Source organism: Lagenorhynchus albirostris, chromosome 11 (assembly GCF_949774975.1).
Source record: "Lagenorhynchus albirostris chromosome 11, mLagAlb1.1, whole genome shotgun sequence".
Lineage (NCBI taxonomy): Eukaryota > Metazoa > Chordata > Mammalia > Artiodactyla > Delphinidae > Lagenorhynchus > Lagenorhynchus albirostris.
In genome coordinates, this window is record NC_083105.1 from 42134422 (window position 1) to 42149310 (window position 14889).

General features: G+C 41.7%; 1 protein-coding gene across 1 annotated transcript; it reads left to right on the forward strand.

Moving 5' to 3' along the window:
- The first annotated feature begins 374 nt into the window (after positions 1–374).
- Positions 375–4453, forward strand: BBS10 (Bardet-Biedl syndrome 10). Its single transcript, XM_060164947.1, has 2 exons — positions 375–565; positions 991–4453. The coding sequence occupies exons 1-2, from the start codon at positions 381–383 to the stop codon at positions 2969–2971; spliced, it is 2166 nt and encodes a 721-aa protein (XP_060020930.1). The 5' UTR covers positions 375–380; the 3' UTR covers positions 2972–4453.
- The last annotated feature ends 10436 nt before the right edge of the window (positions 4454–14889 follow it).

Sequence of the window (14889 nt, forward strand, 5' to 3'; positions counted from 1 at the left end):
CGCGGTGCCCAGTCCCTCCGCTCTCGTGCCGAGTTCCTGGGAGACGGAGGGATCTGGTGGCAGCTGAAGCCTCCAAGAAAGAGGAATGAATTCACCTAGGAGGGGGAGAAGGGCTTGCGGTTTCCTGTCCGGGGACAGCTCCCGAGAAACCCCGACCTCTTTCCCATCTTCGCGGGCTTTTGAACCGCTAGCTCCTACTGGCAGAACGGCGGGGCTCTCCCACTGAGCGGGCGGGAAGGTAGACCCTCGCCCAACCAAGAAACCGAGCAGCACCGGCTTCCGGCCTCCTCCCCGCCTCTTCCGCTTCCGCCTGCGCCCCGCTCCTGGTCGTGCTGGGCTTCTACAGGCGGCGACCCGAAGCTGTTGGAAGCTGAAGGGCTATGGCCGCTGCGGGATCTGTGAGGGCCGCGTTGCAGGTGGCGGAAGTGCTAGAAACCGTCGTGAGCTGCTGCTTGGGGCCCGAAGGGCGGCAAGTTCTGTGTACCAAGCCCACTGGCGAGGTGCTGCTCAGCCGGGATGGCGGCCGCCTCCTGAAGGCGCTACACTTAGAGCATCCCATAGCCAGGTACTTGCGTGTCACGCCCCAGACCGTTAGAGCATCCTATAACCAGGTACTCAGGTGCCGCACTCCAACCTTCAGTCCATCTCCCTGAACTTCTTGTCCCTGAGCTTATGCTCCTGGAAGAACTGACCTTGGACGAGACCAGTGTACGCTCAGAGTTAGAGCGCTGCCCGCTGCCCGAGGGAACATTCCCAGACATCGAATCATTAACAACTGCCGAGAGCTTGTCTCACTCCTTTCCTTCCGGCTCGACCCAACCCCTAGAATCTTGAAGTAGAACAAAGTAACTTAAAAAAGGAAAAAACTAAAACTAAGGATATCACAGAGACAGTATTCTCGTTTTATGCCTGTAGCTGTAAAAACATGGTTTCAACTTGATTTAGGCAGCCCTCTGAGAATCTGAGTTGCTTTATTTCTTTCTTGTACAGGATGATGGTGGCATGTGTTTCCAGTCATCTAAGAAAAACAGGAGATGGTGCTAAAACATTTATTATCTTTCTTTGCCATTTACTCAGAGAACTTCATGCAATCACAGACAAGGAAAAGGATTCTTTCTTTTCTGAAAATATTCAAACCCATGGAAGGCACTGGAAAAAGTGTTGTCAGTGGAAGTTTATTTCCCAAGCTCTTCTAACATTTCAGACACAAATATTAGACTACGTTATGGACCATTACTTAAGTAGACACTTTTTGTCCATCTTTTCTTCATCCACCAAAGAGAGACCATTGTGTAGGAGCTCTTTAGAGATGCTCTTAGGAGCATACTTTTGTGGAAGAGTGGGAAGAAATAATCACAACTTTGTATCACAGTTGATGTGTGACTACTTTTTCAAGTGTACAGCTTGTGAAAGTGGGTTTGAAGAAGTACTTGAGTTAGTGGATGACTGTTTTGTCGAGTTGAAAGTTGGTGTCACTGGCCTTCCTGTTTCCGGTTCCAGGATCATAGCTGGGCTTGTGCTTCCCAGAGACTTTTCCGTGTACTGTCCAGCAGACGGTGACATAAGAATAGTGATAGTAATAGAAACCATTCAGCCTCTTTTTTCAACTTTTGGATCAGAGTTTATTCTAAATTCAGAAGCACAGTTTCAGACATCTCAATTTTGGATTACAGAAAGGACAAAAGCGATAATGAAATATTTACAGAAGCAGAATGTAAAATTGCTCCTATCTACTGTGAAACAACCAGACTTAGTAATTTATTGTGCAGGACTGAATGGCATATCCGTGGTGGAGTGTTTATCATCTGAAGAACTTTCTCTTATCCAGAGAGTCACTGGTCTCGCTCCCTTTGTAGTACCACAGGCTTCTTCTCAGTATGAACTCTCTAACACTGCTATGGTGAAATTTTGTAAGCCCTTTATTCTTAGATCCAAAAGGTATGTTCATCTTGGCTTGATTAGCACATGTTCGTTTACACCACACTGTATAGTTCTTTGTGGTCCAGTGCAGGGTCTTGTTGAACAACATGAGGTTGCTTTACATGGGGCATTTAAAATGCTTCGGCAATTATTTAAAGACCTTGATCTAAATTGTGTGACACAAGCCAGTGACCAAAATTGTACTTCAAGTCCTCTTATTTATAAGAATAGTAGAGAAATTAATGACTTACCAGAAATTGTTAATGGCTCAATACAAAGGCCATATCAGGACACAGTTGTAAAGAACAAAGATGAACTGGCAAAAACTCAAACATATTTAAAAGCATATTCAAATTTGGTAGTTCCAAGTGTAGAATTAGAAACAAATATATTGTGTTCAACACCAACAGTGACACTAACAGATACATACCAGACAGATGCAACACTGAGATGTTTCTCTCCAGACAAAGCCAGGATAATGGATGACCATGAACCATTTATTGAGAGTAATTCTGCTAACTCAACAACAGAAAATACTAGAAGAGAAATCTCTTATGAAAATTTACAAGTCACAAAAAATGCTAGAAAGGGGAGCATATTACCAGTGAGATATAAGTCACTAGAGATGTGTACTTCCCAGAGTTACTGTTTCTCATCTGTACCAGCTGGTTGTGTTTTGCCAGTGGGTGGTAATTTTGAGATCTTGTTGCATTACTATCTTCTCAGCTATGCCAAAAAGTGCGAGCAATCAGAAGAAACCATGGTTAGTATGATAATTGCTAATGCGCTTTTAGGCGTTCCCAAAATCTTGTATAAGTCTAAGAAAGGAAATTACAGCTTTCCACAAATATATATAAGAGCTCTCCATGCACTGCAAACCAATCAACCCATGATAAGCAACCAGACAGGTTTGGAATCAGTTGCTGGTAAATACCAGTTACTAACTTCAGTTCTTCAGTGTTTGAGAAACATTTTAACCATTGACTTGGTAATCAATATTAAGAGACAACCTCAGGAAATTTATGATCAAGATTCGGAAGAGGAACTATAAAATTGGAAGCTTTTTATTAACCAAAGTTTTAATCCAACTCAAGCCATAAAGCAAGGCAGGCATGTGACCACTGATTTTCAAGTTAATTCAGTCTAGTTAGGAAAACAGCATAACTTAAAAAGTCTTTAGAAGTACACAAGGCCAGCACACATTCAGACACAAATATTAGAGACTACATTATGGCACAGTTCTGAGGAGGAATCCTTCTGGATGGGTGAAGCCAAGATCTGAGTAAGTGTATCTTTTTTCCCCCTCAGTATCCCTGTGTCTCTGCTGTGTGTTAGTCTGTGCATTTGGGGGAAGGTATTTCCTTATAGCTCCTTTTTACTTTTCTGTATCTTTTTTCACTCTTCATCCCTTCTCCCTTGCCTTTCTGTATCTAGTTAATAGAGTAATTTAATCTCAGATATGGATGTGGTCTTCAAATGCCATCCTACTTTAATTGTTTATAATATAAAACATTATTTGCTTTATTTAAAATGATTTATTTTCCTACTCATAATTTCTATAGCAGTGAGTAAAAGGCTCATTTTCTTTTTCTCAGAGTGTGAGTAAAATTAGTTTTTACTTTTTTGTGGCCCCTTGTTTAGAGCCTGGATAGATTTTTTCCCCATTCATACACCAATGAGTATGTCACCATAAATGTGGCTTTGTGCATTGTAAACTTATTTTCATTTCTTTAGTTGAAAGTTAATTCCAGAAAGGATATGAAATTCATGCTATCATTTTCTCCTGTCCTCTAAGAGCTTGCAAAACTAATTCATGTATTTGCTGAGTTTTCTTATATTTGGTGCATAGCCAGAGTTCAGTAGTAATGCAAGAGGGAGGGGATATGGGGATATACATATGCGTATAGCTGATTCACTTTGTTATACAGCAGAAACTAACACAACACTGTAAAGCAGTTATATTCCAATAAAGATGTTAAAAAATAATAATAATAATTTGAGAATTACAGTTGGCTCTCCAGTCCTTGGGTTCTCCATCTGTGGATTCAACCAACTGTGGATTGAATATATTCAGGAAAAAAAATTCCAGAAAGTTCCCAAAAGCAAAACGTTAATTTGCCAGGTGCACTGGCAACTATTTATATAGCATTTACATTGTATTAGGTATTATAAGTAATCTAGAGATGATTTAAAGTACACAAGACAATGTGCACAGGTTACATGCAAACACTGTGCCATTTTATATAAGGGACTTGAACACCCACAGATTTTGGTATCCTCGGGAGGGGGGGAATGTTCTGGAACCAACCCCCCTTGGATCCCGAGAGACGACTGTATTTATTTCTAATATGAATTTTTTAATGTTTATATTTTATCTTAAAGGTTTATAAATGCAAATAATACTGTGCACCTAGCTGTGAATAAGGACAGTGTCTTCTACTTTTAGTAGTTCTCTGTAACACCCCAGGCATTGCTGTGTTCATACCAAGTATTCGGGAGTGCTTGTTGAATAAAACTGTTATCTTTAATCTGATCTAATTATGTGTTTCCAGTTTACTAATTCAGCAGATTCTTATTGAGTGCCTACTATGTGCCAGATGCTGAATATACCATGGTAAACAAATAGGTATGGTTCCTACCTTCATGCACCTTTCCTCAAAGGTTAATGGGTAGTAGATGGTGACAACACTTGGATCAAGATTAAATTTAGGAAAACTGATTAAAATTTCATTACAGTTAAACTTGAAAAAGCGATGACTAATAATGTATTTAAGAACTGTAATATTCCATCATGCAGATCTCATGATCTTTTATATTAAATATAATTTCATTTTTGTAAGGTTTATGCCATATGTGATAACATTATTTCACTTCTGTGACTATGGAGAGAATGTATTAGCTCTGTTTCTTTGTGTGTATGTGTATATATATATATATATGTATATATATATATATTTTTTTTTTGTGGTACGCGGGCCTCTCACTGCTGTGGCCTCTCCCGTTGCGGAGCACAGGCTCCGGACGCGCAGGCCCAGCGGCCATGGCTCACGGGCCCAGCCGCTGCACGGCACGTGGGAGGCCCCTGCATCGGCAGGCGGACTCTCAACCACTGCGCCACCAGGGAAGCCCTAGCTCTGTTTCTTATACAGATTTCATAGATATATAAACGTACTGTAGGGCTTTCCTGGTGGCACAGTGGTTGAGAGTCCGCCTACCGATGCAGGGGACACGTGTTCGTGCCCCGGTCCGGGAAGATCCCACATGCCGCGGAGCGGCTGAGCCCGTGAGCCATGGCCACTGAGCCTGCACGTCCGGAGCCTGTGCTCCGCAACGGGAGAGTCCACAACAGTGAGAGGCCCGCGTACCGCAAAAAAAAAAAAAGAATAAACGTAATGTAAAATTGTTGTATAATTTTTTCCGTTCACTTTTTTAAATTGCCTGTCAGGTCACTTGATAGCTTTGCTTTATTTTGTTGTTGTTGTTTTAAATACTTCATCATTGAAGGCATTCAGAGACTTTTCCATGTTTGCCTGTGCCTTGCATATGGTAGACATTTTATAACTGTAAATAATCGCTAGCCCAGGAGCCACTTTGTAATCTGGGAGTGGGTCTTTTTGTGTTTGGCACCTCATCTAATATCTGGCACACGGTAGTAGCCAATAAATGTCTGTTGAGAAACTCCGGTCTTCATGGATGAGCTCCTAATTATTTCTATCAAACTTTCATGGAAAAGGATCTGTTTGCGGGGGAAAGAAGCAAAAAATGTAGAACAGATCTGCACAAAGCAATCGTTTTTCTTTTAATTAAAAAATCCTCAAAAATGGTGATAAAGCTTTCATGGGTCATCCTTGTCATTTACAGAATAACACTAGGGAGTTTATATTACTGGGTTAGATAAAAGAGCACTTCACAAATGTAATTACATTATACTTAAACCCACTTACACAAAGGATTTGAGGTGACCTGCAACAAAAAATAGATGAAATTAAAGTAAAATCTAAATAAAAATTAAAGAATCAAGAGCAAAGAAAATATAAAAATGATTAAAAGTCAAGACCATGTTCCTGTTTTTATTCTGCATAATGAATAACCTCAAAATTTACTTGATTGGAATCACTATATTATTACCTTCATGGTTCTGGGAATTGCCTGGATTTCGCTGAACAACCTTCCCTGTATCCTGTTGGGTGAGGCAGTCGTGCAGGTCAGCTGAAGTTCAAGGAGAGGGAACACAGGCCCCACCACTCAATGGAAAGTGTCAGTGACACATTATAAGAAGAGCATGTGGGATGAGATATATATTGAGGCAGCTATCTTTGGAAAACAGTCTGCAGCACCATGGGAGAGAAAAGAGGACAACTTCTCAGCTGAGGTTTTTATTATTGTTTTCTGAAGTTACATGTCAGTCCACTTCCCACAAACACGTTTTCCCCAATAACTTTTATGAACTCATTTTTTTCTCACTGGGTCAGCACAAGCCATTTTTATTCCCAAAACAATAGGCATTGAATAGTTGAATATCTCTGAACTGCTTTAGCCAGGGAGCTGTTTAACCATGTTACACTGGAAATGTTAGGGTATGCATGTTTTAGACTAAAAGGGACGGGGAAGAGGAATGCAATTTGAGCCTGAACTCTTTTTTTTTAATTAATTTACTTATTTATTTATTTATTTTTGGCTACATTGGGTCTTTGTTGCTGTGCGCGGGCTTTCTCTAGTTGCGGTGAGTAGGGGCTACTCTTCATTGCGGAGCATGGACTTCTCATTGCGGTGGCTTCTCTTGTTGCGGAGCACGGGCTCTAGGCGCCCGGGCTTCAGTAGTTGTGACATGCAGGCTCAGTAGTTGTGGCTCGCGGGCTCTAGAGTGCAGGCTCAGTAGTTGTGGCGCACGGGCTTAGTTGCTCTGCCCGTAGGATGCATGTGGGATCTTCCCGGACCAGGGCTTGAACCCGTGTCTCCTGCATTGGCAGGCGATTCTTAACCACTGTGCCATCAGGGAAGTCCCGAGCCTGAACTTTTGTCAGAAATTACTCATCTCCTCCCAAAAGGAATAGAATATGTTTTTCTTATCATCACAGAACAGCAGAGAAAACAAAAACTACAGTTGGAAGGGGATATATATATATATCCCCTTCCAACTGTAGTTGGAAAAAGTATATATATATACTTTGCAGTTCTGTTAACAGCAAGAGATGGTAACAACCTAAACTCTAGATGGATCCACAAACTAAATGGGATAGGGGCAGTGACTGGTGGGGGAGGGGGGAACATGCATAGGGAAGAGGTGAAAAGGTGATTTCTCAGTGTATACCTCATGGCATTTTGATTTTTGAACCACTTGAATACTACTTATTCAAATGAGATAAAATTTAAAAAAACAGATTTAGAGCAAACACGTAGAATGCACCCCAAGTAATAATAAGGATCCTGGCCTAAGGAAACACAAGATCAGAATGGAAGAAAAATGATGTGAGATACACAATGATGGATCAGTACTTCTACAGTGGAAGAAAGAATACAGTCAAAAGAGGGAATATTCTCTTAACTATAATTGGCTAGGGGTTTTTCTCAACAATTCTGGAAACGTTCTCCCTTAGCAGGCTACTATGAGCCAGGGAAGTCCCAGCAACCAGTGTGGCGTTCATTTCCTCATGGAATTTTCAGTCCTGGGCCTGGCTTCCTCTTATGCAGACTCACCATCAGATTTTGTCATCACGTTGAGAATGGCTCTGTCTCAGGGTCTGAGTCAAACCAAACTTGTGAGCATGATCAGTTTATTTACAATAAGAACTGTTCCAGGAACTAGAATATTCCAAGTCCATCTGACCAGTCTTTCCTTTATGTATGGACCTGTTTTATTACTTCCTGTGGGAAGTAATAATCAGGTGGTTGCTCAGTAAGCATGAAATCAGAACAAGAGAAATCAAATTAACTCCTCCCAGCCAGTTATGCTCCAGTTCCCCAGTGCTCGGTCCTGGCCTTGTACACCTACACTTGCTTCCCATGGGATTCTGTCCAGGTCTGTAACGGTGCCACTACATGCTGATGATTCCAAATTTTGTATTTCCAGCCAACCTCTTCTCTCTAATCCCAACTCATTTATCCAACTGCCAACCCAGTCTCCATGTGGATGCTTACCCTTAACATGTCCAAAACAGGATCTCTATTTCCCATCCCCTAAACCTGGCCTTTCCCCTGCTGTCCCATCTTAGTTAATGGTATCACCAGTCTCCCACTCATTCAAAACAAAAACCTGAGAGACATCTTGCCTCCAGTCTTTCCTTCACATCACACAGCCAATCAGCAAATCCTGCTGGCCCCACAAATAAAGTGGATTTCAAATCCACCCATTGCTCACAGTTGCCTTTCTAGCCCAAGTCACTTCATCTCTTAACTGCAGCAGCCTCCTAATGGTCTTCTTCGCCTCTGTCTCACCTTGTACTTTATCCTAGAGTGATTTCCCCCCAACTTCTTATTTCAAATGTTTTGACTCCACAAAAAAGTTGGGGGAAAAAAAGCACAACAAACACCCACAAATCCTTCATCTAGATTCACCAATTACCATTTTACCCTTTGTGCATGCGTGCATGTGTGTGCACGCGCGTGTGCGCGCGCGCGCGCGCGCACACACACACACACACACACACACACACACACACACACTTCACTGAACCATTTGAAAGCAAGTTGTATCACTAAATACCTCAGTAAGTATTTACCATGAACAAGGACTTCCCCTACATGATTGAATGATTCTTTTAAAAATGCAAATCCTGTCATGTCATTCCTCTGCTCAGTCTTCCAAAGGTTTTTCCTTCACACAGAATGAAATCCAAATTTATCATAGTCTACAGGGCTGTACATGATCTGTTCCCCTGCTTATCCCTAAAATCTCATCTGATACTCTCCCTCTAGCTTTCTCCCCACCAGTTACACTATGAGTCAGGACAAGTTATGCCATACTGAGGTAACAAATAACTCCAGATCTCAAGAGCCTTGACACAGTACAAATTGATTTCTTGCTCACATTCATGCCTATTAAAGGTCAGGCTTCTGATCCCACACTGTTTTCTTCCTTACTCCCAATTCAAGGCAGGTGGAGCAGTCACTGTCTTGAGTGTTACCAATCATCACGCCAGAGAGAGAGAAAAAAGATCTAGAGGGTCTTGCATTGGCTGTGTTCAGAACTGGCTTGTGTCATTTCTGCTCATGACTCACTGTCCAGAATTCGTCACGTTGTCCTACCCATCCACAGAAGAACCAGGTAGTGCAGTTCTACCTTGTGCCTGGAATGAGAGAGAACCAGGACATTTGGCAAACAGCACGAATGAGTACCCAAACTGGCCGCCTTTCTGTCCCTTGAACGCACAAGTTCGTTCCAGCGTCTGAGTTTTCCATTTGCTGTGCTGTCTGCATAAAAGTCTTCCCCTCTGGTCTTCATATGGCTCACTTCCTCACTTTATTCAGGTACTTCTGCTTTAATGTCACCTCCTTAGAGATAACCTTTCTTCACCTTTCAGTCTAAAATAATGCCATATTCCTTCCCCATGACCTCCCTTGTTCTCTATCTTCCTACCTTGTTAAGCTCTTTTTGAAGCACATATCTGGTGTTATTAGTATGTGTGTTTATTTTTTGTATTGACTGCTTTCCCCACAAGAATGTAAACTCCACGAGGACTTTGACTTTTTCACTTCCATATTTCCAGCATGTGGGATAGTACCTGGGCAAGCAGGCACTCAGTGAATGAATGAATGAATAGGAATGGACCAATGGAAAGACTGACTAAGGCTCCCTTCTCCTGAGCGGTGATCACATAGATCCAACCAACATTTGCCTCAGTGACTCCATTTTTGTTAAGCTCCGATGAACCCAGTTTTTTCTTAAAATACTAAATCACTGCAGAGTCCTACCAGCCTGGAAGCCATTCTGTTTCCTTCAGGTGACTTAGCATGTCCCTGTTCTAAACAATCATTTGTTCATTTTAAAGAGTAGCTCTCACTAGGAAGTTTCATTCCCAAGTCTGTGCCGAAAGCCTCCCTGTAGCCTTATGTAGACATGCTGTATTATGGTTGAATCGCATTTATTCTTAGGTTAACAATATGGTAAATATGCATAGTTCTTGCAGTCTCTGTCATTTACAATAACTCCTTTGGATGTTTGTATTGATATTTAGCCCCAAGTAAAATCACCAATGCCAGATCTTATTATAAATAAGATCTGGGTGAAACCCTCCCTGATTATAGCAACCAAGGTTCTTGTGCCCAGATTAAACACACCTAGTTAGTAACTGGCTGTGCTTCTTGAACTACTCAGGGAGGTTTCCATTGTCTGTCCCCCACTATAGGGAAATCCCTGCTGCGGCAACAGAAATGTCCATTTTCTTTAAAAAAGGGACCCCATGGTATATTTAGCCTTAATACATATTTCAAAAGTACATTTGTGCAAAACTTCCTGGGCTTCACTTGTGTTTCTGTCACAATTTACACATCATTTTGTACTTAATAAACTCCCATACTGATCTCTTCTAATTTGTACTGTATGTCTTAAAATTTACATTAACTCGCAATATAATTAGTCTTAATAATTAGTTAGGGTTTCGTATACAATCCCTCAGATGGTAATGCCTACAAGATCATTATCAAATGATAACTTGGGCATAACTTGATAAGGAAGTTATCTAATGTGCTCTTTGAGAAGACTTTGTTGGTTATTTAGGGGGGAAAAAAAGTCCATTTATATATTTCTCTTATTTGCAGTATTTTACTCTAACCCTTTTGAGAAGTGAAAAAGGAGATCTCATATATGTATTAGAAGAAACGAAATTAACTAGTGAAGACAAAATTGGGACAGTTTGAAGATTGTATTTCTGTTCTAAACTTTGAGGCACAGTGTAGTAGAAAGAACATAGTATTTGAAGTCAGGCAGACCAGTATTGCCATCCTGGCTCTACCAGTTACTATTTGTGTAACTTTGGACAAGTTGCTAAATACCTCTTCTACCTCAATGTCCTCATCTATGAAGTAGTAATAACAGAACCTACCTCTCATATAACTGTGGTGAAGATCAGTAAAGATATCTGATGGGAAGCGCCTCGCACAATGCCTGCCACATTATTAAGTAGGAGCTTAATAAATATTAGCTTTATTTCTTCCTTTGGTTGCCATAAATTTTAAAAAAATATCTATTTATTTGGCTGCACTGGGTCTTAGTTACGGCACGCAGGATCTTCGTTGACACATGCAGGATCTTTAGTTGCGGTATGCAGGATCTTTTAATTGCAGCATGCGGAAATCTTTTCTTTGCAGCATGCAGCCTCTTAGTTGCAGCAAGTGGGATCTAGTTCCCTGACCAGGGATCGAACCCAGGCCCCCTGCATTGGGAGCGCAGAGCCTTAACCACTGGACCACCAGGGACGTCCCACCCGTAAATTTTAAACTTTTCCCTCCTTCCTCCAGTTCTTCAGTTATACTTGATAACCTGTTCCCTACATGGAAAAACAGCAGAAACCTTTGGGACTCATGCCAGCATGGACCACGGATATCACAGATACAGTAGAAATTCACTGTGGCAGATTGTATTTTCTCCCATATTTCCCTTGCCATATTCTCTAAATATGACCTTGACACTCCTCTGATGGAATGGTAGAATCTATGTCTCCGCTCCTTAAACCTGGATGAGGCCTTGTGACTGCCCTGCCCAGAAGACTATAATGAGTGACACTGTGTATGACCTCTTAGATTATAAAAGGCAACCTCCTGGTTCTCTTGAAACTCTTGCTCTTAGAACCCAACCACCAATGCTGTAAGGAAGCTCAAGCAGCCTGAGAAGAGCCAAGGCCCTAATCCACAGCTTTGGTGGAGTTTCCAGCCAACAGCCAAGCATCAACGTTCCTCATTTGAGTGAGCCTTTTTTTTCCTAAATATTTATTTATTTATTTATTTTGGCTGCTCTGGGTCTTAGTTGCAGCACATGGGATCTTCGTTTCAGCACACAGGATCTTTAGTTGTGACATGCAGACTTCTTAGTTGTGGCAAGCAAACTCTTAGTTGTGGCATGCATACTCCTTAGTTGCGGCATGCAGACTCTTAGTTGCGGTGTGCATGCAGAATCTAATTTCCTGCAGGGATCAAACTGAGGCCCCCTGCATTGGGAGCATGGAGTCTTAACCACTGGACCACTAGGGAAGTCCCCTGAGTGAGCCTTTGAAGTGGATCCTTCAGTACCCAGGGTTTGTTTACAGGTTTTCTTCATGTGAATCGTGCCTATTGCCAGCTGAATTAGATAACATACCACAGGAAGAAAACTTTCCTGTTATATTTTAAGAATTTGATCTTAACTTATGAGTAAGTATATTATCAACTGGAAAGCACTGATAGAGCTACACATGCTGTCAACACTTTGACATTCTTCTGAATTGGTTTGGTAAATAGCTACTGTCTTCAGCCTCCCAAGTCTACTACCCTCTCCCCCGAATCCCATCCTACCACCCTGGTCTCCTCATCCCTATCCTAGGCGCCCTTGGATTCAGGTTAATATCTGCTTCAGCAGGGGAGTTTGGTGGGATCTTGCCCCAGTTCTATGGTGTCCACTTTAATTGGTGAAGTGTTAAGCGTGCCACAGAGGTTGAAGTATTTTGAATATCACTCCTTAATGCAATAATGTATATTAATGTGATCACACCGTACATACTATTTTTTATTGGGGTACAGTTGATTTACAATGTTATGTTAATTTCTGCTGTACAGCCAAGTGATTCAGTTATACATATATATACATTCCTTTTTTATATTCTTTTCCATTATGGTTTATCACAGGATATTGAATATAGTTCCCTGTGCTATACAGTACGGCCTTGTTGTTTATCCATTCTATATATAATAGTCTGCTAACCCTGAACTCCCACTCTGTCCCTCCCCCACCTGCCTCCCCCTTGGCAACCACGGGTCTGGTCTTTATGTCTGTGAGTCTGTTTCTATTTCGTAGATAGGTTCATTTGTGTCATATTTTAGATTCCACATATAAGTGATATCATATGGTGTTTGTCTTTCTCTTTCTGACTGACTTCACTCAGTATGATAATCTCTAGTTGCATTCCATGTTTCTGCAAGTAGAATTATTTCATTCTTTTTTATGGCCCAGTGGTATTCCATTGTATACATGTACCACATCTTCTTTATGCATTCATCTGTCGATGGACATTTGGGTTGTTTCCATGTCTTGGCTATTGTGAATTGTGCTGCTATGAACACAGGGGTGTATACCTTTTTGAATTATAGTTTTGTCCAGATATATGCTGAGGTGTGGGATAGCTGGATCATATGGCAGCTCTATTTTTAGTTTTCTGAGGCCCCTCCATACTGTTTTCCATAGTGGCTGTACCAACTTACATTCCCACCAACAGTGCAGATCTTATTTATAAGATCTCCACACCCTCTCTAGCATTTCTTATTTTTAATGATGGCCATTCTGACCAATGTGAGGCAGTAGTTTTGATTTTCATTTCTCTAGTAATTAGCCATGTTGAGCATCTTTTCACGTGCTTGTTGACCATCTGCATACGTACTATATTTAGTGGTTAGTTTTCCTTTCCGGTTTTACTTATCTCCCTACTCTCTTCCCCACTTCTTTCACATTGTCCCCCAGATGCTTCCCCCCAAACCAGGTAATCCTATGGATCACCTACCAGGTATCCTTCCATATTTTTCATTATGCTGCTTATAAAATCAAATAAAAATGTATTCCTATTCATATCTGTACATTTGGATTGTTTTTGACCTTGGTTGAGATTTCTCTTGGCTTCTTGTCTCACTCACTACCCTCCAGGGAGGCAAAGGGACTTACCTGATTGGTGAGTTTGGGTGGAGGAACTGCGTGTGCCTGGCTCAGCACTCCCTTTCTTTCTCTTGGTTAAGAGAAAGGAAGCAGGGTCAACATCTCCCCACAGGCCCGGAACAGGAATCAGCACTGTTAGGAACCATGCCTGGGTCCATCTGTCTGATTCAAAGGTGGGGCATTCACCTGCCTGCTCCATTTAGCACTGTAGGCCCTTGGGTCCAGTATAGGCATCATAGGGAGTTACTGTGGTGTTTCTGTCTCCTTCAGCCTGACTCCCATGTATGCCTCCCAATGGGAGGGGAGTTATTTATTGGGTCTCCTAAAACTTGTTCCCTACCACAGACATTGCCAGGTTTTATTGCCAGTGTCAGGTAAAGTAGCAACGAAGACCAGTTGAAACTGCCTGGTATCCTTATCGTTACCACCAGTGTGCCAGTGCTTGCATGCTCACATGGCTGAACTCTCTCCCCAGGATCCACTCATCCCATGAACAAAGAAGCAGGCCCACAAAGAGAAATGGAAAGGCCAATGGCCCCACATCACAAACAGCTAAACTGTCCTTGGAAAGAAGGTATGTGAACTGAACAGGAGACTGGGATTTTAGTAATCAGCTCTAAAAGCAGTCACTGGAATGGGTTAATTTATCCAGAGAGACCCAAGTGCTGTTACTTGACATTCTTAGATTTTTTCTACTTCCGGGGTAAACTGAGACTCTAAAAAAGCAAAGTTATTTGGAGAACCAAAGTGTTCCATGTTCTTTGCCACTGTATAGAGATTCTTCCATTAAACCTACTCCACAGACATGAAGTTGGAATCATAGACAAGAGATGGAGAGACAGCTCTCCAGTTAGAGCTTGCCAAGGCCCAGCAATATTCCTGCTTTTGGGTGCCAGGAGACTCCCCTACTTAAATTAGCTCAAGGAGTCTAATATTCCTGAGGAGGGACCTAATGATAATGCTTAGTGGAGTGACTAGATGAAAGGACTGTTTTATTAATTTGATTAGGAAAATGGAAGGAACAGAAGGAGAAAGGGAATTGAGTCATTCCAGGGTGGTGGGATGAAGATACTAGGTCTTATCAGCATAGACTGGAAGACTTCTGGGCACCAGGTATGTAAATAGCTTACAATAGC

Bases quoted from the DNA above. Each gene is read 5' to 3' on its own strand.
- BBS10 (XM_060164947.1), top strand. From the start codon at position 381: ATGGCCGCTGCGGGATCTGTGAGGGCCGCGTTGCAGGTGGCGGAAGTG. The intron at 566-990 runs GTACTTGCGTGT...TTTCTTGTACAG, and splicing joins TTAGAGCATCCCATAGCCAG to GATGATGGTGGCATGTGTTT.